Source organism: Amblyomma mixtum, chromosome 9 (genome assembly GCF_055824585.1).
Source record: "Amblyomma mixtum isolate Tamu chromosome 9, ASM5582458v1, whole genome shotgun sequence".
NCBI classification, from domain to species: Eukaryota; Metazoa; Arthropoda; class Arachnida; order Ixodida; family Ixodidae; genus Amblyomma; species Amblyomma mixtum.
Window position 1 is genome coordinate 7,841,109 of NC_143020.1, and position 24,119 is coordinate 7,865,227.

At 50.2% G+C, this 24,119-nt stretch overlaps 1 protein-coding gene across 1 annotated transcript in view; it reads right to left on the reverse strand.

The window, feature by feature from the left end:
* LOC149328211 (uncharacterized) overlaps positions 1–22,230 on the reverse strand; it is a 29,352-nt gene extending 7,122 nt beyond the window's left edge. Inside the window, exons 1-3 of the mRNA XM_089558936.1 lie at positions 22,225–22,230; positions 18,691–18,726; positions 18,394–18,496 (exon numbers count right to left, since the gene is read on the reverse strand). Coding sequence (XP_089415062.1) covers positions 18,394–18,496; positions 18,691–18,726; positions 22,225–22,230 — 145 coding nt within the window. The remainder of the gene's footprint in view (positions 1–18,393; positions 18,497–18,690; positions 18,727–22,224) is intronic.
* Positions 22,231–24,119: the final 1,889 nt, after the last annotated feature.

The following is a 24,119-nucleotide window of genomic DNA, read 5'->3' on the forward strand; positions in this document are numbered from 1 at the left end:
TACACCAGTCTGGACACCAGCACATGCATCCCTGCCTGGCAATGAGACGGCCCACGAGTTCGCCCGAGGCTTTTCCTTCCGGGCGGACGCGAGCGAGGTGGTCTTTACAGACAGGGATCGCGTGTTGACATACACAGAAATTACACAGCACTATCGTTTGCAACGAGCTAGACTTTCTCCAGCGGATAGATCCTTGTCCAGATACCAAGCCATCAACTGGCGCCGGTTACAAACTTACACCTTTCCAAACCCGGCCCTCTGGAGTCTAATGTACCCAGGGCAATTTTCAGACAAATGCGCAAACTGCGACTTTAGGCTCACCTTGGACCACATACTATGGGAATGTCCTCAGGACCCCCGGGATGGACGAGGTAAAAGACGAAAGATCAATGGGAGACCTTACTACTGAGCTCCGACCCGGCGACTCAGCTACAACTCGTCCGACTGCCCGAGGCCGCCGCCGAGAGTCAAGACCTTTCGGCCCTCGTCTAGGCGGGTAGCCCTCTGGCTACCCTCTGTCTGTTGGACAATAAGTTTTCCTATCCTATCTTATCGCCCCTGGACGCGGATTCACAGTTACTGGGATTCGCCGCTAGGGGGCCAACGGGAGCGGATGCCTGCAACGTCGGCTCCGCAAACGGCACGTGCGTCTCCTACCCAATCTTTCCTACGGCCACTAATCTGCTCGAAAATCGTCATAAGTGTCTAAGGAGGACACGGAAGCCGCCCATTACGGGCAAATTCGGACCTTTTCTGAGAGAAGAGCGACTATCGGACCGAGACGCCAGGCCGCACAGCAAGGCCGAACTCGGATTCCTCCCCTCCGCCGACTCCGTCGGCGACGGCAGCCGTTGTCATGGAGGTAACGGTTGAAGGCCGCACCATCACCGCAGAAGAGCAAAACTCAAGCGACTGGACACCGGTTATATATAAAGCCTACGCCTCCCGACCGGCCAGTTCGCCGAAGCCTTAACGCTCCGACAACGCAACCTCAGACGCAGCTCACCCGAACGCCAACAACGCGTAGGGCGACGCAGCAGCCGTAACCGGCAGCGGCAAGACGCCGGCCCGCCTACCACCTGCGACTAAGGAGGCTCGCCTCGCAGTGCAGCGCAGCAAGCGGTTACCACTGCTCCCACCTAACGCTATTCGAGTAGTCGTTCGCCCGCGAGGTGAACTACGACTCCAAGATGTCCCAAGACCCCGGCTCTTGAAGACAGCGCAGACCCAGCTCGATATCATTCCACCGGACGACTTCTGCCTGCGCATCCACCCGACCAACAATACTTTCACCATGGCAACCACACATTTCCCAACAGTCGAGACTCTCAAGACGCTGGACTCTCTCACCGTCGGAGACAAAACATGTCCGTGCGCGACATAAGTGGCACCACCACCGGGGGCTGCCAGAGAAGTCATCACGAACGTCTATGACGACGAGACGCCAACGCAACTCTACCAAGGCATGGTCATCAGAAATCCGGAATACACCATACTAGCAGCACGACTCATGGGAAAGACACACTCCATCCCGATCATCCCCCTCCATCTAATACACGGGAGCCATCCACCGCTGCACCCCATACCGTGGCAGTCCGGATGCCTATACTAACTGCAGACAGCCGGGCCACCGCCACGACGTATGCCCGAGCCCCAAGACAAATATCTGCCCCTGTTGTGGAACACAACACTCCGAACAAGGCACTCTTTGCACGCCCAAGTGCATTCTGTACGAGGGCCCACACCTGACAGGCACGGGATCCTGCAAGGACGAAACCTCCACCAGCCACAGAAACAGCCAAACCACCAACAAACGCAGCTTGAAGACTTGGTCCTATCCAAAGACAATTTTCCCCAGTGTTCGTCCGGACTCACCCAGCCCAACCAAAACAAACAAGCGTGGGCAGTACCTTTGGAACAAGTCTGGGACACTTCCCCCTCTTCACACAGGCACATGACATCCTTGACAGTACTACCCAGTCTGCAACAAGCCCTGGAAAAATCACGGGAGGAGGCAGCAGTGTCTAAAGTAGAAGCTACAGCAGCCCGAGCACAAGCCGCTGCCCTCCGTCAACATATCGCCAAGCTGGAAGCCCAGATAAGTGCTCTTGCCGCTGGTTCTACCATTCCACCTGCCCCCGCTCTACCACATCCCAAACTCCGCCCCCCCCCAGCCCGCCTACCGCCCATACCTCGTCCACCCACTCCGAGCCTAATTCCTCTCCTGATTTGCTAGCAATACAGGTTGACACTGATTCCTTTACAAATTCACCTCTGTGCACAACGCCCCTTCCCTCCACACCCATCTCGCTAAACAACATACCAACCCTGCTTAAAACGTTTGCAGCTCGCTTTGAGGCAAAATTGCAGGACGGTGTAACTCGCATCAACGAGGAATGCGCACCCCTCAAAGACGCAGTAATCCGCATAACAGAAGACAACGCTGTTCTTAACCATCGATTCGACGTGCTCACGCAAGGATTCTCTGACCGCTGTAAAGATCTTGAGTCCCGGCTCCCAAAGCGTGACCTCACACCAAACAGACGCAAAAAGCCCAAAGCACCAGAAGAACAGGGCAACCCTATCCCTTCCATAGTTCAGGGCTCCCAACCCCCCGCTACAGCTCCCTCCTCCATAGATTGTCCTGATGGCAGTTCCAATCCGTAGTCTTACCCTCTGGCAGTGTAACTGCCGGGGATTTGGCCAGAAGCGTCAGGTGATCCACCAAATGCTGTCCTGCGCTACAGGACCCGACATCCTTGCCCTGAAGGAACCCTCAAACGCACTCACCCTACCCGGCTATGCTCCTGTTCTGCCCACATCTCCTACACCCCCACGGGTAGCATTTCTGGTTCGTCGTTCAATCACCACCATCTCCAACTCTAAAGTGATTGAAGACATTGACCACCTTCTAATTGAGCTTGTGCCGCAACACGCTCGAGAGAACAGTATCCTCATCCTATATGTATATAGCCACCCTAAGTGCCTTCAAGATAACTTCGAACACCTCTTTACCCTCGCGAAGCGCATAGCCAACAAGTGTCCCTTACTCGTCGTGGGAGACTTTAACACCCCACATACAGCCTGGGGTTACCCACACGACACACCTAAAGGACGTCGGGTATGGTCAGCCGCTCAACAAGCCTGTCTCTCCCTGCTCACAGACCCCACCTTTCCTACACGCACGGGAAACAGTCTGTGTAAAGATACTGCGCCAGACCTCAGGTTCGCACATCGCCTCCCTCACGCCATATGGTGCAACACACAAGAGAATCTAGGTAGCGACCGCTTCATCATCGAGATTCTCTTAAACATTCAACTACACCGCAGGCCTCCCAGGGGCTCGACTCTCACAAAGTGGGACTCTTTCCGCTCATGTAGAACAGCTCGCGCCCATCACGGACATAACCGAATGGAGCGAGCAGCTGAAAAGCGATGTCCGATCCGTAACTCGTACTCTACCCGAAGACCGCCCAAGCGACACAATTGACTCCCGCCACCTCCATTTATGGAAGGCTAAAATAGGCCTAGAGCGACGCTGGCAAAGGCAGAGATGGAACCGGACACTTAAGCGTCGCCTCGCCCGCCTTAACAAAGAGATAGAAACAGCGTAACTTTCACATCAAAAGTGGGAATCAATCTGCAACAAGCTTGATGGCAATATGAGTCTGCCTCAGATCTGGAACCCCTTTAGGCACTTAATAGGCTCTGTTAAGTCTAATGTTGTAGGTGCGAATTGCGCAGAAAAGACACACACAGGAAAAACACGAGGGAGACTGAAAGAGACTGAAAGAGCACTCTTTCAGTCTCCCTCGTGTTTTTCCTGTGTGTGTAGGTGAAGGATTGCGATGTTGAATAAAATAGTGGAGAGGATGGCTCCCTGGGGCGTACCTCGTGCTTCCAGCGTGATCCTTGGCAGGCTGTAGTTGCCGAAGGTAAGCGTGGCTGTGCTGAGGCTGAGAAAGGCTCGGATGTAGTTGTACATCCTGGCGCCGACTCCAAGGGTCGTAAGGTTTTCTAGGTTCGCTTAGTGTGTACCTCAATAGCAAGCTCAAATTCCCGACATCCATTTCAGCCTCTACGCCGACAACATCACCGTCTGGGCAAACCATGGTAGTGATGCCCAAATAGAAGAATGCGTACAATTGGAACTAACCACCATCGACGCATACGTACGGAGCGTGGCCTGACCTGCTCCCCTTCAAAATCGGTGCTCTTTATCTTCCGGCCCAAGCAACACGAGTCAGTCAATGCACCCATCTCCCTCGCCCTAGGTACCCATCCCATCCCGCTAGTACACCAAATCCGCGTGCTAGGACTGGTTCTCCACTCCCACGGTGCGCACGGAGAAGTCATAAAGACACTACAAACACGCGCTGAACACACCACTCGACTGATTCGCCGCATACCGAACCGCAGGGCTGGCCTACGCGAGCGAAACACGACTCGCCTCACCCAGGCTTACATCATAAGCCGCACAACATATGCCCTTCCATACTTACCCCTCAAACAGAAGGAGAGACCGGGTTAATGCGCTCCTACGTAGTTGCACGAGAACGGCTCTCCGTCTTCCCCCCAGCACATCCAACGACCGACTCCTCAAATTCGGTGTGCACAACACCTTTTAGGAGCTCAAGGAAGCTACCTTTAAGGCACAAATATCCCGTCTATCCAACTCAGAGGCTGGTCGTACTTTATTGTCCCAGTTGAGCCTGACCCCAATTACAGAGCTACCGAGGGGGTCCCCATTTCTGCTACCTTCCGCTCTAACCCAAACGTAACCCCCATCCCCAAGAACATGCACCCTGCGCGAGACAGAACGCCGAGCAGCAAGGGCTCGGTCCCTCCACAAACAGTACAGCGAGGACCATGAGGTGGTCTATGTGGACGCAGCGGAATATTCGACAGGCTCCCGTATGGCCCTGGCGGTAGCCGGCAATAATGCAAAGCTTATAACCTCCAGCTCAATCATTACCAATTCGACCACAGAGGCAGAAGAGGCAGCCATCGCGCTTGCTCTCATTTCTACATCTGCCACAAAAACTATCTCCGATTCCAAATCTGCCATTTTAAATTATGCCAAGAGCTACATATCCAGCACCGCTGCTCGTTTACTACGTTTCTGGCAGCCCCGGCGCCTCATAACCCTCATCTGAACGCCAGCACATGCTGACCTCCCTGGCAACTAGGAGGCTTATTCCCTAGCCCGAGATCTCACATTCTGGGCAGGAGTCGAGCCCCCTCTACGGGCCTCGGAGCGCCTGCTCTCCTTCCATGATATTCTCTCGTACTACCTAGACAAACGAAGGGAATACGCACCCCCATCTCCATCCCTCACCATAGCGCAGGCTGCACATTGGCGACAACTACAAACCCGGACTGCTCCATGCCCAATACTGCTGCATGCACAATACCCCGACCAATTTCCGTCATCATGCAAACTTTGCGGCAAACCAGGATACTTCTTATACACCCTCCTATATGCCCCACATTCCCTCATCCCCCATCACCAAACGCGGCGGAGTCTTACTGGGAGTCTCTTCTGACCAGCTCGTCCGCTGAAGACCAGCGCCGGATGGTGGTAAAAACTTTTATTTTGTGAAAAAGAGTTTGGGAGCCACAGAGTGGCCCCGCTACATGGTCGGCGTCCCTAGTCCGGGACACCGCATGACGAGGCCCCGTCTCTCTCCCGTTTCACCAGAGCCCTTTGGGACTCAAGCGAGGAGCAGTTGAGGAGGGCAGTCTCCCATGCCTCTCTGGAAGGGGTAGGGGAAGGGGGGAGGTGGGGATTTTCAGTGCATGCCCACACCATGTGGAAGATATCACAGGCCTCCCCACAGTGTGGGCATCGCCCATCCGTGTTAGGATCGTAATGTTTTATTATTGCAGGACAGAGTAGAGTACCTGTCTGCAGGCGCCTTAAAGTTCGCTCCTCCTTCTTACTCAGCCCTTTTGCCGGGGCCGGGAAAAGGCGGTGGTTGTCGCTATAATGTGTTAATATTTCCCTGAATCGCAGCAGCGGCTGGTTAGTCTCCGAGCCAGAAGAGCTGGGATGAGGAGCCCGGTGAGTAAGCGCTCGGGCAGCCGCGTCAGCGGCCTCATTACCTCGTAAGCCCTGGTGGCCAGGAGCCCAAATGATTCGTTTGGGTGTTGGATCAGTGGCAGTCCGTCGTAGAATACAAGCAGCTAAGGGGGAGATCTCCCCTGCCAAGTAATGTTCACATGCTTTTCGGGAGTCCGTGATGATTATTCTCGAATTGGCGTGGGCGGCAGCAAGCGCTATCACTACTTACTCGGCCCGCATTGAATTCGGGGCTCGAAAGGAGAGTCCATCAACGTCCATTTCCTGGTGAACGACAGCGGCCGAGTAAAATCCCGTGGGCGATGGCCCTGCTACGTCTACATAGTATACACCGGGTCGGGAGCCGTGTTGTCTCTCAAGAGCCCGAGCCCGCGCTTGTCGTCTGTTTTCATGCATGTCGGTGTCCATGTTACGGGGGAGCGGGGAGACCCAGAGCATATGGCGCCATAGTACTGGGATACGCTCCGCCTCCTCTGGAGTGCAGTCGTGTTGAATGTGTAAGCGGTTTAACAGGCGGCGCCCAGGAGCCGTCTGCGTGAGCCGCGTGTATTGGTTCACGAGGTGGGCCTCCCGTAGCTCCTGGTAGGAGTTTAGCACCCCCAATGCCTTGAGTTTGGCATTAGAGGTAGCCACCGGGAGATCCAGGGCTCGCTTAGTTGCCTTGCGGATGATGGCGTCTATTCGCGCCTCGTCTTGCTTAGTAGTGCGGAGATATGGACGGCGTAGAGGATCCGGCTAGTCACGAAGGCATAGACGAGCCGAAGTGCGTCCCTTCCCCGCAGACCACTCCGCTTGTTGGAAACGCGGCGGATCATGCGCCCTACCTGTTCGCCTACTCTCTTGAATTTCGCAATAGTGGAGTCCGGTCTGAGTCTCTGGTGAATGAAAAGGCCCAGAATACGGAGCTCCTCCACCTCTCTAATAGGACCTCCTGACAGAGAGATGTGTATTGCTGTCCTATCCTTTGGGTTCGCTCTGACATGCAGAAGCTCTGATTTCGCTGGAACACATTGGAGCCCACAGTCATTAGCATACGCATCGACTATGGAAGCAGCCTGCTGAAGGCGGTCCTCCATGTCCCCAAGGCTCCCCTGAGTGGGCAAGGGAGCAGCCATTGCGCCAGCATTGCTAACACGCATCTGTTCTTCGCACCCCAGGCGTTACTGTCCCTGGCGACGTGTTGCCTGCTTGCTTCGCAGCCAGTCACACTTCATGAAGCTGGCTGTCTACCCGATGCCGATGCGACCGATCGCTGTTGCCACGCAGGCGCCTACATCGCGGATCAATCTCCTGTCATCGTACCAGATATCAGGCTCTTCGCTACCACAGCGACACCGCAGCAGCCTGAACACTTAAACGCCCTGCAGCCCGTCGCCATCTTCAGTGGGCAAGGGAGCAGCCATTGCGCCAGCATGGCTAACACGCATCTGTTCTTCGCACCCCAGGCGTTCCTGTCCCTGGCGACGTGTTGCCTGCTTGCTTCGCAGCCAGTCACACTTCATGAAGCTGGCTGTCTACCCGATGCCGATGTGACCGATCGCTGTTGCCACGCATGCGCCTACATCGCGGAACAATCTCCTGTCATCGTACCAGATATCAGGCTCTTCGCTACCACAGCGACACCGCAGCAGCCTGAACACTTAAAGGCCCTGCAGCCCGTCACCATCTTCAGTGGGCAAGGGAGCAGCCATTGCGCCAGCATGGCTAACACGCATCTGTTCTTCGCACCCCAGGTGTGTAACCGGCACTCTCTTTTCGTTAAGAAAAACGATAACAGATTCCTTATTTCGCTCCCTTGCCCAAGGGTGATCTGTGCTGTTGCCCGCGATTGCTTTGACTCTGCATATCTGTTGCTATGCTGCGGCGACGTCGAGTCTAACCCTGGTCCCAACACACGTACCGCGTCTGCCTCTAATGATCCGGAACACGATTCTCAGCAAATGAATGAGATAATTAAACTACTTAAAGGCATTGACAAAAAAACGTCTGAACTCACGACTGGCCAAACTAAACTGAGTGCAGACGTTAACACAATCAAATCAAGCCAGGCAGTCTTTGAAACTAAGTTGGTTGACGTGTTCAACCGTTTGGAACTGATTGAAAGCAGATGCAAAACTCTGGAAACCCTAGAACTCGACGTCGCCGCAACTCAAGATACTGTCGAACAGCTGACTTCGCGACAGTATGAATTACAGGCTCGTATAGATGACCTTGAAGACCGTTCACGACGGAACAATTTAATCTTACGCGGTATACCCGACGCACGTGAAACCTGGGAACAGACAACAAAGAATTATCACTGCATTTTCAACTTCTTTAGGCACTGATTTTGATCAACCGGTCATTGAGCGCGCCCACAGGATAGGTACGTTTTCACATCAGAAATCTCGGCCTGTAGTTATCCGGTTCGGCTCATTTAAAGACCGTGGCAGAATACTAGCATGTCGAGCTAAACTTAAAACTAACAACATTTCTGTATCAGAGGATTTTTCGCCAGCAACCCGTAACGCGCGCCAGCAACTTACTAATTTCGCTAAAAGCCTGCCTCAGTCGCCAAAGTTCCAGCTTCGTTACAACAAACTCTACGTTAACAATAAGTGCTACATGTACGACAGCGTGACAAACAACATCGAACTGATAAAGGAATTTCCCACCGAAGCACCCGAAGAGGACACACCGCGGTCGCCTTCATCAAATGCCCAAAACACCGAAAACGCCCTGTAGCATCACGAGAGGGGACGTGGGCAGTCGTCGCCTTCACCACGCACATCTGTTCTTTTCGCTAACGTAAGAAGTATCGTAAACAAACGTGACGCATTTCATTCCGTAGCTGACACGTGTAACGCAGGTATTATTGCACTTACTGAAACATGGCTTCATTCTAACATTCGTAACACCGAAATTTTCCACAACTCATCCCGATACACTTTTTATCGCTGCGACCGCACGTCACGTCAGGGTGGTGGCGTATTACTTGCCATTTGTAAAACACTCCGGTCTTACGCTATTAACATCACAACAGATCTCGAGATTGTCTGGGCATGCGTGGAACTTGGACACTCAAAAATTGTTTTCGGGGTATCCTACCGTCCTCCCAGTCACTCTGCTAACTTCCTCGATGATCTGCACGATGCCATAAATGCTGTTTGCACACGACACCCCCTGGCGCCTGTTTTCTTACTTGGCGACTTCAATCTTCCTAACATATCTTGGTCTTTTGATGCCCCAGTTCAGAACCCTTTTTGTAACTAAAGCACCGATTTCTTAAACCTTTGTTCCACTTTTTCCTTTTCCCGACCAGTCTCTCAACCGACAAGAATTACTAATACCACTGCAAACACGCTGGACTTAATACTGACTACCCATCCCGATATGGCCTCAGAAATCACTTACTTACCTGGTCTCAGCGACCATCTATCGCTCTCATTTGACATTTGCATCGTTACTCCCCCAGCTGAGAAGATTTCTAAACACATCCGCGACTATAAAAAAACTGATTTTCAGGCCATTAACAGGGAACTCGCCGAATTTCTCGATTATTATTGCAACGGGTTTGATGACCGCCTGTCGATACTAACTGGAATCTATTCGTTACCAAAGTTAAAGAACTAACAGATACATACATACCATTAAGGACAATCTGTTCCCACTCGAGAGCCCCGTGGTACAACTCCTATCTTAAACGACTGTCCAATCGAAAAAAAACGTTTTTACAGAGTTGCGAAAAGGTCTGGTAGTAACGCAAAATGGGAGGCGTACCGCGAAGCTAATGACGTTTACGTAACTGCACTTAAAAGCACAAAAAATAATTTTCTTCACAATACGCTTCCTAGCATTCTTTCCACTGATCCTAAAAAGTTCTGGCGCATTGTCAACCCCAGCCACAGCGATACCATTAACTTATTAGACGAGAATGGCCTTGCCATCCCAGATACAGAATGCCCAGCGGTACTGAACTCCACATTCTGTAATAACTTTGTTCATTGTACTAACACCATTTTTCCACAAGCGCAGACTTACAACTACATAACTATGGATCCCATTTGCATCGAAGCTTGCGGTATTGAGAAGATTATTCAATCCCTTAAACCATGCTCCAGTCCAGGTACTGACTTAATCAACGCGAAATTTCTTAAGGGTTCTCAAACTTACTGTTCATTGCTGCTTTGCAAGATATTCCAACAGTCCCTCGACACCGGTGCTCTGCCTGCTGACTGGACGGTCGGGAAGGTGGTCCCAATCCATAAATCAGGTAACAAGAATTCACCCCTTAACTACCGTCCCATATCTTTGACAAGTATTCCATGTAAAGTATTGGAGCACATATTATACACAGGTATCGCGAACTTCCTGGAGTCAAATTCATTTTTTACAGACATGCAGCACGGTTTTCGTAAGCGACTGTCTTGCGAAACTCAGTTAGCATCATTTACGCATAAATTTAATCTCATCCTTGATCGCCGCTTAACAGCTGCCTGCGTCTTCCTCGACTTCGCAAAAGCCTTCGAAAAGGTATGCCACAAATTACTACTTTTTAAGCTAAGCAAACTAAACCTTGATCCGAGGCTTTTTTCCTGGCTCGAATATTTCCTTTGCAACCGCACTCAGTACGTAACTGCTAACAATGCCACCTCTCCATCAACCCCCGTCCATTCTGGAGTGCCACAGGGATCCGTCTTAGGCCCTCTTTTATTTCTTATTTACATTAATGACCTACCTTCTTGCGTAACCTCTAACATACACTTATTCGCTGATGACTGCGTAATTTTTCGCGAAATTAACGACACTAACGACGTATGCGCTCTACAGAATGATCTAACTGCTATATCTGCATGGTGCAACTTATGGTTAATGCAACTTAATTCTTCTAAATGCAAAGTTTTACGCGTCTCCCGCACATCATCTACTACAGGTGCATATTGTCTAAATAATACCATACTGGAGGCCGTCACGTCATATCGCTACCTCGGAGTTCATATATCTTCCACTCTAAATTGGTCGCTCCATATTAACGTCATAATTAACAACGCTAACAGCATGCTAGGCTACCTACGCCGGAATTTCTCCAATTCCCCTACCTCCCTAAAACTCATGTTATATAAAACCCTTGTCCGTAGTAAACTAGAATACGCATCTGCAATTTGGGACCCCAGCTACGCAAATTCAATTAATGCACTCGAGCTTGTACAAAATAACGCCTCCCGTTTCATCCTACTTAACTTCAATCGTACTGCAAGTGTCACCTCCATGAAAAATACGCTCAACCTCCCACCCTTAGCCTCCCGTCGAAAATTTTCACGGTTATGTTTATTTCATAAAATTTTTTACAACTGCCCCAATCTACGCGATGAATTGATATCTCCTCCGTCTTTCATCTCTCCACGTCTAGATCACGTTCACAAGGTCGGTATAACGTCGCACGAAACAAAAGCTTGTTCTCAGTCGTTCATTCCCCGTACAGCAGCAGATTGGAACCACCTTCCCGGATCGACAGCCTGCATTCAAGACATCCTGCGCTTCCGTAACAATTTAGCTAACATTGTATACTAAGGCTCACAACAAATGTACTTATCATTCTCCATTTCCTTTGTTTACTTTAGTTTCCTTTGTTTGTTCTCTTACCTTGCACTTACATATTATGCTTACTTCTTTTACTGAATTGTATAACCAGGAACATGACGCTTGTATGTCGAATTTTTGTTTTTGTTCACTGTCTGTAATTTGTAACCACTCCCCTCTGAAATGCCTTTGGCCCTGAGGGTATCAATAATAAATAATAAATAAATAAATAAATAAATAAATTGTAATATCATCTGCATATAACGCGTGTTGAATGCCTTCCACCCGGGCCAATTGGCTTGGGAGGCGCATCATAGCAATGTTGAACAGGAGCGGTGATAACACTGCTCCCTGAGGGGTACCCCGTGTTCCCATCATGTAAGGGCCGTATTCCTCGCCCTCAATCCGAAGAAAGGCCTGGCGATTAGACAAGAAATCTCTTACATACGCGTAGGTCCTAGCCCCACAATCGGTAGAACTCAAGTTGGCCAGGATGCTTCCGTGTTTCACATTGTCGAAAGCCCCTTTTAAATCAAGGGCGAGGATGGCTTTGTCATTGTGTTGCATAGTTGTGGGTCGTATTACATCCCTGTGCAGCTGGAGAAGGACATCCTGTGCAGACGTGTGAGGGCGAAACCCGAACATGGTGACTGCAAAGAAGCCCTTACTCTCCAGGTATGGAGAGAGGCGATCCCGTACCATCGTCTCCATAAGCTTGCCCGCACATGAGATCAGTGATATGGGTCTCAGGTTGTCCGTATTCACGGCCTTACCTGTTTTAGGGATAAACGTCACAAGTGACGTTTTCCACTCGGGAGGGAGTGGACGCCCGTCCCAGATCTGGTTGATGTATTCTAATAAATGAAGGTAGGCTGAGTCCGGTAGGTTCGCCAACAGGTTCACTGTTATGTGGTCCCGTCCCGGAGCCGTACCCTGGCGCATTTTTGCTAAGGCCGCCTTAAGGTCGTGCAACTCAAAAGGGGCATCGAGTGTTTCATTAGAAAGGGGCATCGAGTGTTTCATTAGGCCTGCCAGAGTACATGTACTCTGGCCCAGGCGGGTCCTCCATACGACAGAGATATCTGTCGCACAGAGTGTCCGCAAGTTGCGCCGTCGTACCTTGGAACCCTTGCAGAGCCCGCCGGAGCTGCTTTTGCGTCTCCCCTCTCGTTTGGGAGGGGTCGATTAGACTGCGAAAGAGACGCCACGTCCCCTTCGAGCTCATCTGATGAGCTGCGGCGTCGCAGCGTGCTATCCAATTTGAATCTGAGAGCTCGGCAGCATACGCTGCAGCCTGCTCTGTGAGTTTGGCTATGCGGTCGCGTAATTTGCGATTAGTTTTCTGCTTTTTCCACCGTTTCGTTAAGCTCCAGCGCGCCTCCCACAAATGCAGGAGTTGGGTGTCCACTGCGGGGATCTCTTCGGTGGTTTGTAGTGTTGTGACGTGTCGTTTCTGAATGTTGTATATGTGGTTAGCCCACTCCGCGTAGCCGCCGGAAAATAGTACGGGAGGGATAGTGTGATTCCGGAATTTGTGCCAATCGGTCAGCTTGGCCTGACCCCATTTTTTGCGCGCTGCCTTTGCCTCGAGTGTAATCCGAAGAAGGAGGTGATCGCTGCCTAGAGAATCTCCCAAGTTCTCCCAGGCAGCCTCTCTAGCATTTTTAACGAGAGAAAGGTCTGGACACGTGTCGCGGGTTACCGAATTCCCCACTCGAGTGGGATACGCCCGGTCCGTGAGCAACGTGAGGCTGAGGGTGGAGATGAGCTCCGCCAGCTTACGTCCTCTTGCCTGTTCGAAGTGGTTGCCCCAATGAAGGCTGGGAGCATTGAAGTCTCCAACGATCCCTAGAGGCTCTTTGGCTGCCAATTTTATCGCGCGAAGGAAGATTTCATTGAAAGTTACGCGCGGCTGACGCGGAGGGCAGTATATGTTGAGGATATGTATTGACGGGTCGCGGCGTCTGAGAGGCTGTACTCGGACCATTGTATATTCTTGCTCGGTACTCAAGTCTAAGTCGACCTGAACCACAGTGTAAGCCTTATTCACCAGGATGCACGTAGAGGGGCCCCCCTGAAAGGTGCTGTAGCCTGATAATTTAGCGTCTATGCCGGGCTCCTGCAGGGCAATGAGCACCGGCATGTCACCTAGCGACTGCAGGTAAAGCTGGAGGTGTGACCGCTTTTTCCAAGCTCTGAAACCCCTGCAGTTCCATTGGATGATCTGGAATTTTTCAAAATTTTTAGCATTCCTATCACATCTGCTAGCCATCTTGTTGTATTTATTTAAGGGCGATCGGATTAGCTCTGGCCGGGAGGCGGCGCAAACCCAGTGAGGGGCCGCACCCTCCCACCAGCTGCCGAGCCTGAACCATGTTCCTTCGCTGCCTGGCGGGAGGCTGTCTTACGTTTAAGGTGAGGGGAATCGCAGCTTGTGGCGTTCTTAATTTGGGTGCTGACCCAGGGCTGCACGGCTTTAAGGACCGAGTCAGTGACCTGGGCCATAAGGTCGGGAAGTGCTTGCGTTAAAGCTGCCTTGAACATGTCGTGGAAGGACTCGCGGACTGCCGACATGATTTGATTCGGCAGGGCCGCCACTTGCTCCTCCAGTTGCTCGGTTTGGCGCTGCAGTGCCTCTAGGCCGGCAACGCGACCAGTAGATCCAACTACCGTGTCCCCGCTCTGTCGCGAGACGCTAGTGAGGCAAGATGCTATGGATGATCCGTCATCCTCGTCGTCTGGCTCAGCTTCTTGCATTAGTTCGGATGACCCGGCCTGTTTGGCCTCTAATTCCTGAATTTTGCGCGCTAGAATTTGGTTCTGGCGCCTGAGCTCCTCTACCTGCTGCTGTAGGGCGGTTTCGGTAGGGGAGGGACGGGTAGGGGATGGACGGGTAGGGGGCCCGGAGACTGCCCTACTCCAACTGCTCACCTGTGGTTGGACGGGTGCCAAGGGCGGGAAGTCCCTGGCGTTCGGGAGCACCGCCTGGGTCGCGGACTTGACTGGTTTCGATGGCCCGGCTTTGGCCTTGGTTTCCTGATCAGCTGGCGCTTTCTTGGCCTTGGGCGGAGGAGCCTGCTTGGGCCCCGTCTTTGTCTTCGATTTGGATCCTGATGGGGAGCTGGGTTTGATGGCTTTCCGGAACCGCCCGGGACAGCCAGGAGCTCCGGTAGGGTGGCCGCCTCTGCAGATGAGGCAGCTCGGAACACAGTCATGTTCCGCCGGGCCTTCAGGAGTGGCATCGGGAACCTGGACTCCGCAGCGTTTGCAGCGCCCCGGCTGCGGTCGCGGGCACGCATCGGCCCGATGGCCCACTGTGCCACAGTGGTGGCATGCAGGCACTGTTTTCTTGTACAGGCGAACAGGGAGCCGTTCGTAGCTGTACAACACCGTCCGTGGCACCTTAGTCCCCGCGAAGGTGATCACCGCAACCGGGGTTCCCCCAGCTTGCGCACAGACACCACATTTGGTTCCGCACAGAGTTTTCTTTTAACACTTTCAGATGTTTCGTCAGGCGAAACACTCACGATCCCGCGACAGAACGCACCGGAGAGTTTGGGGTGTCCCCGGAACGGTAGCTCGCGTTCCCCAACCCGCAGCACCATATCCCGGAGTAGCTTCTCCGCGGCGTCGACTGATTTCAACGCCATACTAGCACGTTTTGGTCCCAAACAGGCCACACCGCAAGTCCTGCATTTGCGTCGTCCCCGAGGATGCTGCGGATTGCAGCGCCGGCTTGTCCAGGACCAAACGTTGCTCTTAGGTCGACCGTGTTTCGCGGTTTCAGCACCACGACGATGCCGTCTTTTTCGATACGTGGCGTGTACTGCGGCCGCCACCGGGGTTGCTTGGAGCGCTTCGAGGCTGCGTTCAGCGCACTCCCGCCCTGCGTATGCGTAGAGCTAGCCGGCGCCTGTTGCTGGGTGGCACCAGCACCAGCGTCCCTCGATGCCGCCGCCGCGTTCTTCTTTCCGCGCCAGACGCGAACCATATCTTCAAGGTAATCGTCCTCGGTTGGTAGAGGATCCTCGCCTTGAGTCGTACCCTGGGATTGGTTGGTATCCATCGTTACGATCCGTAAGGACTGCGGGTCGTACCCGGTGACTTGATTTGGAGCCGCCGGAGCCAAGGGATCCCCGACCGGGGCATCGCAGGCCCCGGCGCCGTTAGGCTTAGCACCACCGCGGCGTGACGAAAACTTGAAATGCCCGAAAAGTGGTCAAAAATTGGCCCCACCTTTACAAACGTGGTGTAGACGGGTGCCGCTGAGGTTCCTGGAGACGATGGTACCAGGCTTACAGGGGGAAAATTTGATGTATCGCAATTGATTGCGATCTATCACGGAGCCGACGCGGCATGCAACCGCTCCCGTCACCGACGCTCGTGGCGCCTCAGCGGCGGATGACATCTAGAGCTCACAGAAGGATTGCGCTCCAGGGGCTATCCTTCGCACTGTGAGGGTGCCTCCTCCTCACATTGAGGAGGCATCTAAGTGTCATGAAGGGGGCTTCGCTCCCACGATTTACATCACTGGCAATAAACATATCCACCACCACCACCACCGCAGGTACTGCGCAATTTCCTTTCCTCAAATCCATTTTCTTCATTACGGCCCGCTTTTTGTTTGTTCTTCCGCTGCCACTTCCTCCCTGCCTCTACAAAATGATGACGGGTGTCCATTGAGATATGCCAGAAAGTTACTGCGTGATTTCCTTTCTTAAGATTCATTTTTTCCCTACGGCCCCTCTTTGTCTTTCTTCTTTCACTCCCACTTCCTCTCTTCCTGTACGGTGCGGTTCAGGTGTCCACCGCGGCGGTTGCTAGGCAATGGTTCTTGCGGCGACTCCGGCGCACAGCTGCAGCCACGGGCATACGGCCGAGGTGCGACCGCGCTCGACGGGGCGAAGTGGCTGGCGTAGTGAAGCTATCGCTTTAATAATAGTATCAACACACGTCGCAGCCATCGACCAAGCTGAAACAATGACGACGACCAATGTGTGCAAGCCACTGAACTGCATTTAACCGAAGAGAACTGACTCGTTATGCAAATATACTGGCCTCAACGCGAAGGAGGCTTCGCGTCCACAACCTCGCGCAGATGTAAATGCAGAATGAAACTAAACATAGGCGCCATTACAAATGTACAAACCAATGCGGTAGGTCGACTACTCAAAACTCATGTGACCATCTTTTTGCAATCAAAACAACACCTTTGTGGACTAACGGTTGGCCTGCCGCTATATACTTCCCGATCACATATGTCCACTGTTCAAGCCGTCGCGGAAAGCACACTTTTATTTTGTTTTTCTTATTTGCATGGCCCTCCTAGCACAGAGTGAAGCCATCAGGCTCATTTTAGCTGACTCTACTAACGTTTTCAACCCGCCGCGGTGGCTCAGTGGTAAGGCGCTCGTCTACCGAGCCGTAGTACCCGGGTTCGAACCCGACCGCGGCAGCCGCGTTTCGATGGAGGCGAAACGCAAGAGGCGGCCGTCCGTGCGCTGTGCGATGTTAGTGCACGTTAAAGATCCCCAGGTGGTCGAAATTATTCCGGAGACCTCCACTACGGCACCTCTTTCTCTCTTTCTTCTTTCACTTCTACCTTCCTCCCTTCCCTTACGGCGCGGTTCAGGTGTCCGCCGATATATGTGAGACAAATACTGCGCCATTTCCTTTCCTCAAAAAAAAAAACCAATTTACAATTTACTAACGTTTTCATATTCTGTCAGGGAGGTAGCTTCAAGCCGCAGTCCCCTTCCCGTGTCCTCTTCTGTCTGCAAGATGAGCCTCGCTAGGCAGAGCTGTCGGCCTCCTCATCTGTTGCTTTCACGACATAGGCCGGCAAACCTCCTTCAGCCTCGAAAAGCAACCGAACATCTACACTTCTCCATTATTTTCGGGATTTATCGGACGTCCCTCAGTCTCCGCGCTGCAGACACCATTCCCATACTTTACCCTTCTGTGTGGGCCTGCTCACTTATCCGCTATCTCCTCCATCCCTCCCACTACAGGAATGCTGTGGGAGAATCAGCTGACTTGAGCGGCAACAAATCCTGCTTTCCGGGCGGCGGCGGTCTGCTAGCGCAAGTGAAGGCCTTGCCTCTGTGCTTCTCTGGCCTTTCTTTCACCAATATTTTTTTTCCACTCTTTCAAGCAGCCAGATATGTGTTTCTCATTTTGAATTCATTTATTTCAGCGAATATAGAACGCAATCCGGGGGAAAAGACTAAAACTGTTGAGAAGCACCTTTTTTCGCATTTTTCAACACATCTTTTACTTTCCTGTTTTTATTTTTTTATGTGCTTTATTGTGACTGTCTAACATCTGTAGCCGTAATTCCACTCCTTCTTTTTTTTTGTCTGGTAGCAGTTGTAGTAGCGTGATTCTCAAGTTGTTCGTATGGCGGCATTCAGAGCGCTTAGCAAGTATTTTGTTCTTTTAACAGCTCCCAGGTTAAAACATTGTCGATGTTCCACATGCCTCTTTTGCCCGTTGCCTGAAATTTGCAGCCTCGCGTTCTTTTCTGTATTGAAAATTGAAGGCATAAAGAAATTATCTAAGGGCGGCAGTCCATTGCTATAAAATGACGTTATTGCGAAACTCTCACGTGGAATACTTCAGAGAGTAAGAAAAACTTAACTCCGGCAGTCGGTATAGCCCTTAGCTGAACCTCTCAACATAGTTTTTCGCCAAATAAATTGCACTCAAGACATAAAGACTCCTTCGTAAAAATCTCTGCCCGATGTACGTACAGAAGCTATGGCCTCGCTGGTCTTCTGGAAGCTTAGATGCCACGGTATCGTTTAGCAGATACGCCAGCGATTGTACCTTGTCGTCTGTGTCGGAGATAATGCACTGAAAAACAAAAGGAATTATTGAGGACAAATCTTTAGTTTACTCAGCTCGTACCCATTCGAAATGAATGATAAATGTACGCAGCCTGAGAATAAAGTTCCAGTTTCGTTATCTGAGTGCGAAGATGCAATTTTCGTTGCACTAGATAACAGAATATAGAATTCAATGGCTTCTTTTTTTTTCAAAGAACTCACTCTTATCAGATCGCGAAATTTCTCTGCATCCTTCTCCTGAAATGAGATGACCAGTATGCGACAAAAATTAAACCCAGTTTCAAAGCCTACGTGCTCACTCCGAAATCTTGCGGTATGAATTATGGCCAAAACGTGTTAAAACTAGCGATAAAAAAACAATCACTTACGTTGAAAGGGGTGCAAATATCGATGGTCTTGTTCTCGTAACAGTCGCTCTGGCAGAAAAACGCAGTTCGTTAGACTGGAGAGTACATTTGCGTTGTGTATATGGGTAACGTCAATGTTCCGAAAATAGAACATTCGGAAGACGAGACTAGTTATTATCACACTGACTAAAAAGTCATTGAAACATTGCTTTTAAACATTACTTCATAGCGGCATTTAAAATAGTCAGTATTGTAGGTCATCATTCTGTGTTCATTAATAATAGCCAATGGAAAAGGGAATGCAAGATCCCTAACTTAAATGTGAATATTTGCTATATTTCTTGTGCAGTAATGAAGAGTTTCATGATTTTGCATAAATTAAATGCGTAAATGGACCTACCGCACTGATAGTGAGGAAATCAGGCGAAGTAACGGTAATGCAAAACGCTGCAAGAAAAGGAACCGTATGCATATATTGTAACGGCATAAGAGTGTCTAGGAAGCATGTTCGGACTTCATTTCAGGCGGTGTCAGCAGATATACATCGACCACAACGTAAGCACAAGGAATAGGCAACTTTCTGTTCAAAAAAGTAGCGAGCTAAGCCATTTGGTAGATGGGCACGCCCAACACAACCAACCGGAAGCTATCCCTTTGCTCTCGGTCATGGGAGTGTTAGTAGATCTTGGTGCAGAGCTATTTGGTCACTCATTCTCTTGAATTGAAGTTAGCGCTATTAGGAAGACAATAGGCAGAGGACGACGCAACGAAAACGAACTCTTCTTTTTGTCGAAAGAAGAACGACTACAAAGAACAACTTTCTTGTTTGCTGTGTCGTCCTCTTTCTGTGGGTTTCCCTACAGCACCAGCTTCAATACCATAGGAGTTACCACTGTGCGTGGAATGCCAAAAGACATTTTTGCTACCAAAGGTCTAAAGACGAGCCCTGATGAGACGGAATTAAAGATCTGGAAACACTCCATAGACACTAATTTTAACTGCATATTTTCTTCTTTCAAATAATGCACTTCTTTTAATGCACTAGCCATTAAAATACATAGTTTACCACGTGGTATACAGCTACAAGCACTATATAATTGAATTTCTTCTCTACGCTTTTTTCAGTTTCGTTTTCTTCAACCAACCGATGGCTTTGACGCGTAGTGCGTCACTTGAGCCACAAAAGAAAACATAAAATACTGTCTTTGATACGTACTTCTAATTCACTACAACACTTCAATTAACATGCATAAAGAGCTGGAATGACAATGAACTACTTATCATCAGTTATATGCTGTTTGTTTTTTTCTATCTGACGTGACCTAAACACTACCTATAACACTATCGTTCAGCCCATAGAGTTACTATGTCCAGCCACGGGGGTAAAGCTGAGCTAGCAAAGCGGTCCACGCTTGTAAGTTGCCATCTTGGACGCCATCTTAAAACACACTTTTGTGGCCAGCATAGTTTTTTCTCGCAATGTCAAGGATGGGTGAAGTTTGAACTTGAATTCGGAAAACTGCGGCAGAGAAATTAATTATATGTCACTCTTACTACGCATATTTTCCATGTTTTAAACATATTTTGTAATCTTTAGCTTACTGGTTGTGGTCATTTCTTTTAATGTCGGACGATTGTGAACATGTTCCGGAGTGAACGCTCTCGGAGTTTTGATTTCAAACTTCTGCTTTCGAATCTGATTACAAGTTGCTTAAGCTATGGAATCAAGGCACTTAATGCAAGGAGCTGCATACGACAAAGAGTAATTAGCGTCTCGTGCACCGCGCTGCAACCTTCGTGCGTTGATGCATGGAAAAAGCTCCAAAAGGATCGGGCATTTCGCATCATTTGTGAGTAAACGCGGGAAGTGATACATATACACGTTTCGCGAGAACTGTGTACTGCATAGCGTGTGAACGAAAATCTCCCGCTCTCGGGACTCTCTTTAAAGGCGGATGACACCAGGCGAATGAACCTTGCTGCCGTTTACTTTTTCACTGTATTTGTGTTTCTTAGCGCCATGTCCTCAGTCTGCTTGAAAGGGTACACATTGGTGCTACTTATAAAGGATGTAGGTGTTCTTGCTTAAATGCGTTTTTATTACCTTTACGTTTTTTAGCCCTAATGCATGCGGTAATTGCGGTAATGCACGCGGGTTCGATCCCGGCCGCGGCGGCTAGAATTTCTTTGGAGGAGAAATTCTAGAGGCCCGTGTACTGTGCGATGTCAGTGCACGTTAAAGAACCCCAGGTGGTCGAAATTTCCGGAGCCCTCCACTACGGCGTCTCTCATAGCCTTAGTCGCTTTGGGACGTTAAACCCCATAAACCATAAACCAAACCGTAACGCTGTTGAAATGAACGGCCGCGCAACGACCACGGCGCAAGGACAATGCATGCGCACTCTACCAACATGTTTATTATACGGAGAAGAGGCACACTTATGATCTTCAGCTCAAGCATGTGACACCGCGCATTATCCCTCCGAACAGAGCCAGTGACAGAAAATGGGGCATGAAAACAAGACAGCATACATGTAATCGCAAGACCCATTTTATCCCATGCGTATAAAGCACTAGCGACAGTAGATTCTCATAAATAGGCTTTGAATCCAGAGGAATAAAAAACAATCTCAGGAAAAACGTAGAGCGCTCCTGTCGTTTTTTTCTCGTACTTTGTGCCGTCTTTTTGCGCTTTAATTCTGGTCAGTGTTTTACCGTAGAGTCATACATTAGCAGCAAAAGCACACACACAAAAGCACCATGGCAACCAACCAAGCACCCATAATTTAGTGCGCACAATGCTAGACATGAAACGGGAAGATTCCGGAGCGGTACATGCTGTTGCATACGTTTCCACCTCCACCTTGTTTCAGTCGTTCGTCATGAAGCTTTGAGCGTTGCTGCGTACTAAAAAAACCATTACGAGCTCGTCCCGCGCCAGAAAGGACACAGCACAGTCTTCCTCGGCGAAGGAGAAAGATAAAAAAAATGCGAGAGGCCCGCGGTAATTTAACAAACCTTCGACATTTAATATAACAAAATGCTGAACATTCAAAACAAACCAGGCAGAGCAGTTGCTCCATTTACCTTGGGCATACGTCTCCTTTGCGAATTGTGTTTGTCCTTTTGGGGCTAAAGAAAATTTCAGACGTGTATTTGCACTCGGCAACAGAGGACATACAAAATCCCACGCGCTCTACGGACGAAATACACTCCAAGCGCGTCACAATAGCGGTACTTGCCTTCGAATAACAACTCACTAGACACAAGCCACCTGTATGAAATTACGGTCGGTATGCGAGACTACATGCAATTGGAAATGATCCAAACGCGGCGATTTTCGCGGTGTTTACAGCAGTTTAGCGCCGTCGAGAGCTACTCCGCATACCGCCATCTTCCCACGGACTACGTTGCCAGGTTCCAACTCCGTTCTTTGTCCAGATTTAGCAAGCGTCAAAACAGCTGGCAACACACGCAAACCATTGGATCATGGCGGCGTTCATGCGTTGCCTACTGGTACGCATGGGCTCAAAAGAAGCTTTCCCGTTCAGCTCATGAAAACGAAATCGAAACAGCATCAAGAAGTTATAAATAATTTAGCGGTCGTAGGTGGCTACAAAAGGTTGATCACGTACTACTCTCTAACGCGTCACTTGAAAGAAGAAAGCACCCAAGCAAAAATTTGTTGTCTCTGCCCCTTTCTGAAGCACAAGAAGCTTTAGTTTATTACGGAATTGAAGCATATCTCAGTTCAGTTGCCTCAGTAGCATGGCGGTTATTCTTATGCAGGTACTTGGTTTATCGATTACTGGCCAATAGGCAAGCTTAACTCCAAACCATATTGCAGTGTGAAAAATATCGAGCAAAAAATTATATTCTTTCACCAACAAAAGTTCACCCTTTTCTTGCACTATTCATGTTCTACATCTACTTCGATAGCGCACCAACAATATAGAAATTTTGGATAACTTACCTCGGGAAGCAGATTCCGCGCGCATGAAAGCGGCAAACACTAACACGAAGAAAGACGTGGTTCTCATGTTTCCTTGTCGACAAAGATGACTGCACACAGGGTGTCTTAATACCTATAGCGACAATGCTTTTGTACGACGCTGGCTTCCAGTACTCGCAAGTGCAGCCGCGTGCAACGTCCTACAAAAATAGAATCACGTGGTCCGTACTAAAGGGCTTCGCTGCGAACGTAGCAGGTGCAGTGGTAACCAGATGAAAATTAGAAAGAATATTTTTTTGTCTGCGTCGATTTATATCTCTCTGTCATAACAACTCACCAAGGTGAAGCTGCGCCATGTGGCAGGATAGCCTGTAAAAACATCTGCGCAGTGAACTGCTGCCGGCTCATCCTCGTGCGTCAGCGAGGAAAAATCACCACGCCCGTGCCCATTTGGCCGAATAGACGATATGCGAAATTGCTTGGCGGTCTGGCAACACCGCGCCCACAACTTCCGGTTTCCATCTTGGCTCGGTCGAGCTCGTCGAGCTCGTGCATGGTTTGCTATGCGTACTTTCTTCTTGCAAGTGGAATTTCAACAGGCAAGCTTCAGCTGCTGCGTTGTTTTCGCAGCTGATCTTTGGCCAAATGTAGGTGCTTTCAATAAGCGCCAGCTTACTCCTACCGCGTCCTCAGCTTCGCTTGAAGCCTGGCGCTGATGATCGCAATAATCGGCACTCGAAAGTGGGTTGTAAATTCGAACCGTGACCGTGTGCTGTTGTCGTTTTGATGCTCGCATTAAAGCACCAGTTCAAGCATCACGCATTATCATGACTATTTTATTCCCAGGTGGACGCGAATTAATCTGGTAGGGTAGCGAGCGGTTATTTTGCGGTGAGTGTGCACATGTGTTGACAAACTTCTGTGACAGTGCGAACTTTCGTTCGCGCCGACGCCAGGAGCTTCGTGCATTGCAGTATAATCACAAAAGACCCTCGACCTGCTGCGTAATTCGATTCCTTTACTGTAATGTACAATGCGCATCCGCGGTTTTCAACGTCACCGTTTCAGAGCCCGGCGTCGGTTGATTTTCGCCACAATTCGTTGAAACCGCGTCCTGCTTAAGACGCAGTCAGTCGACATTAATAAGGGGAAAGTAGGCATGCACATATAATTCAAAATATTGTAAGCAAAGACGCAGCTTTTTTTTTTCAGATAAGCACTGAGCCACCGCGGCAGCTTGATTAGAGAAAGATGCTACAGCTGTAGGTGCCTGCACGGACTCGATACGCTGGTCAAGTTGTGTGTGCAGGGGCGAAATTAGCATGTTCGGT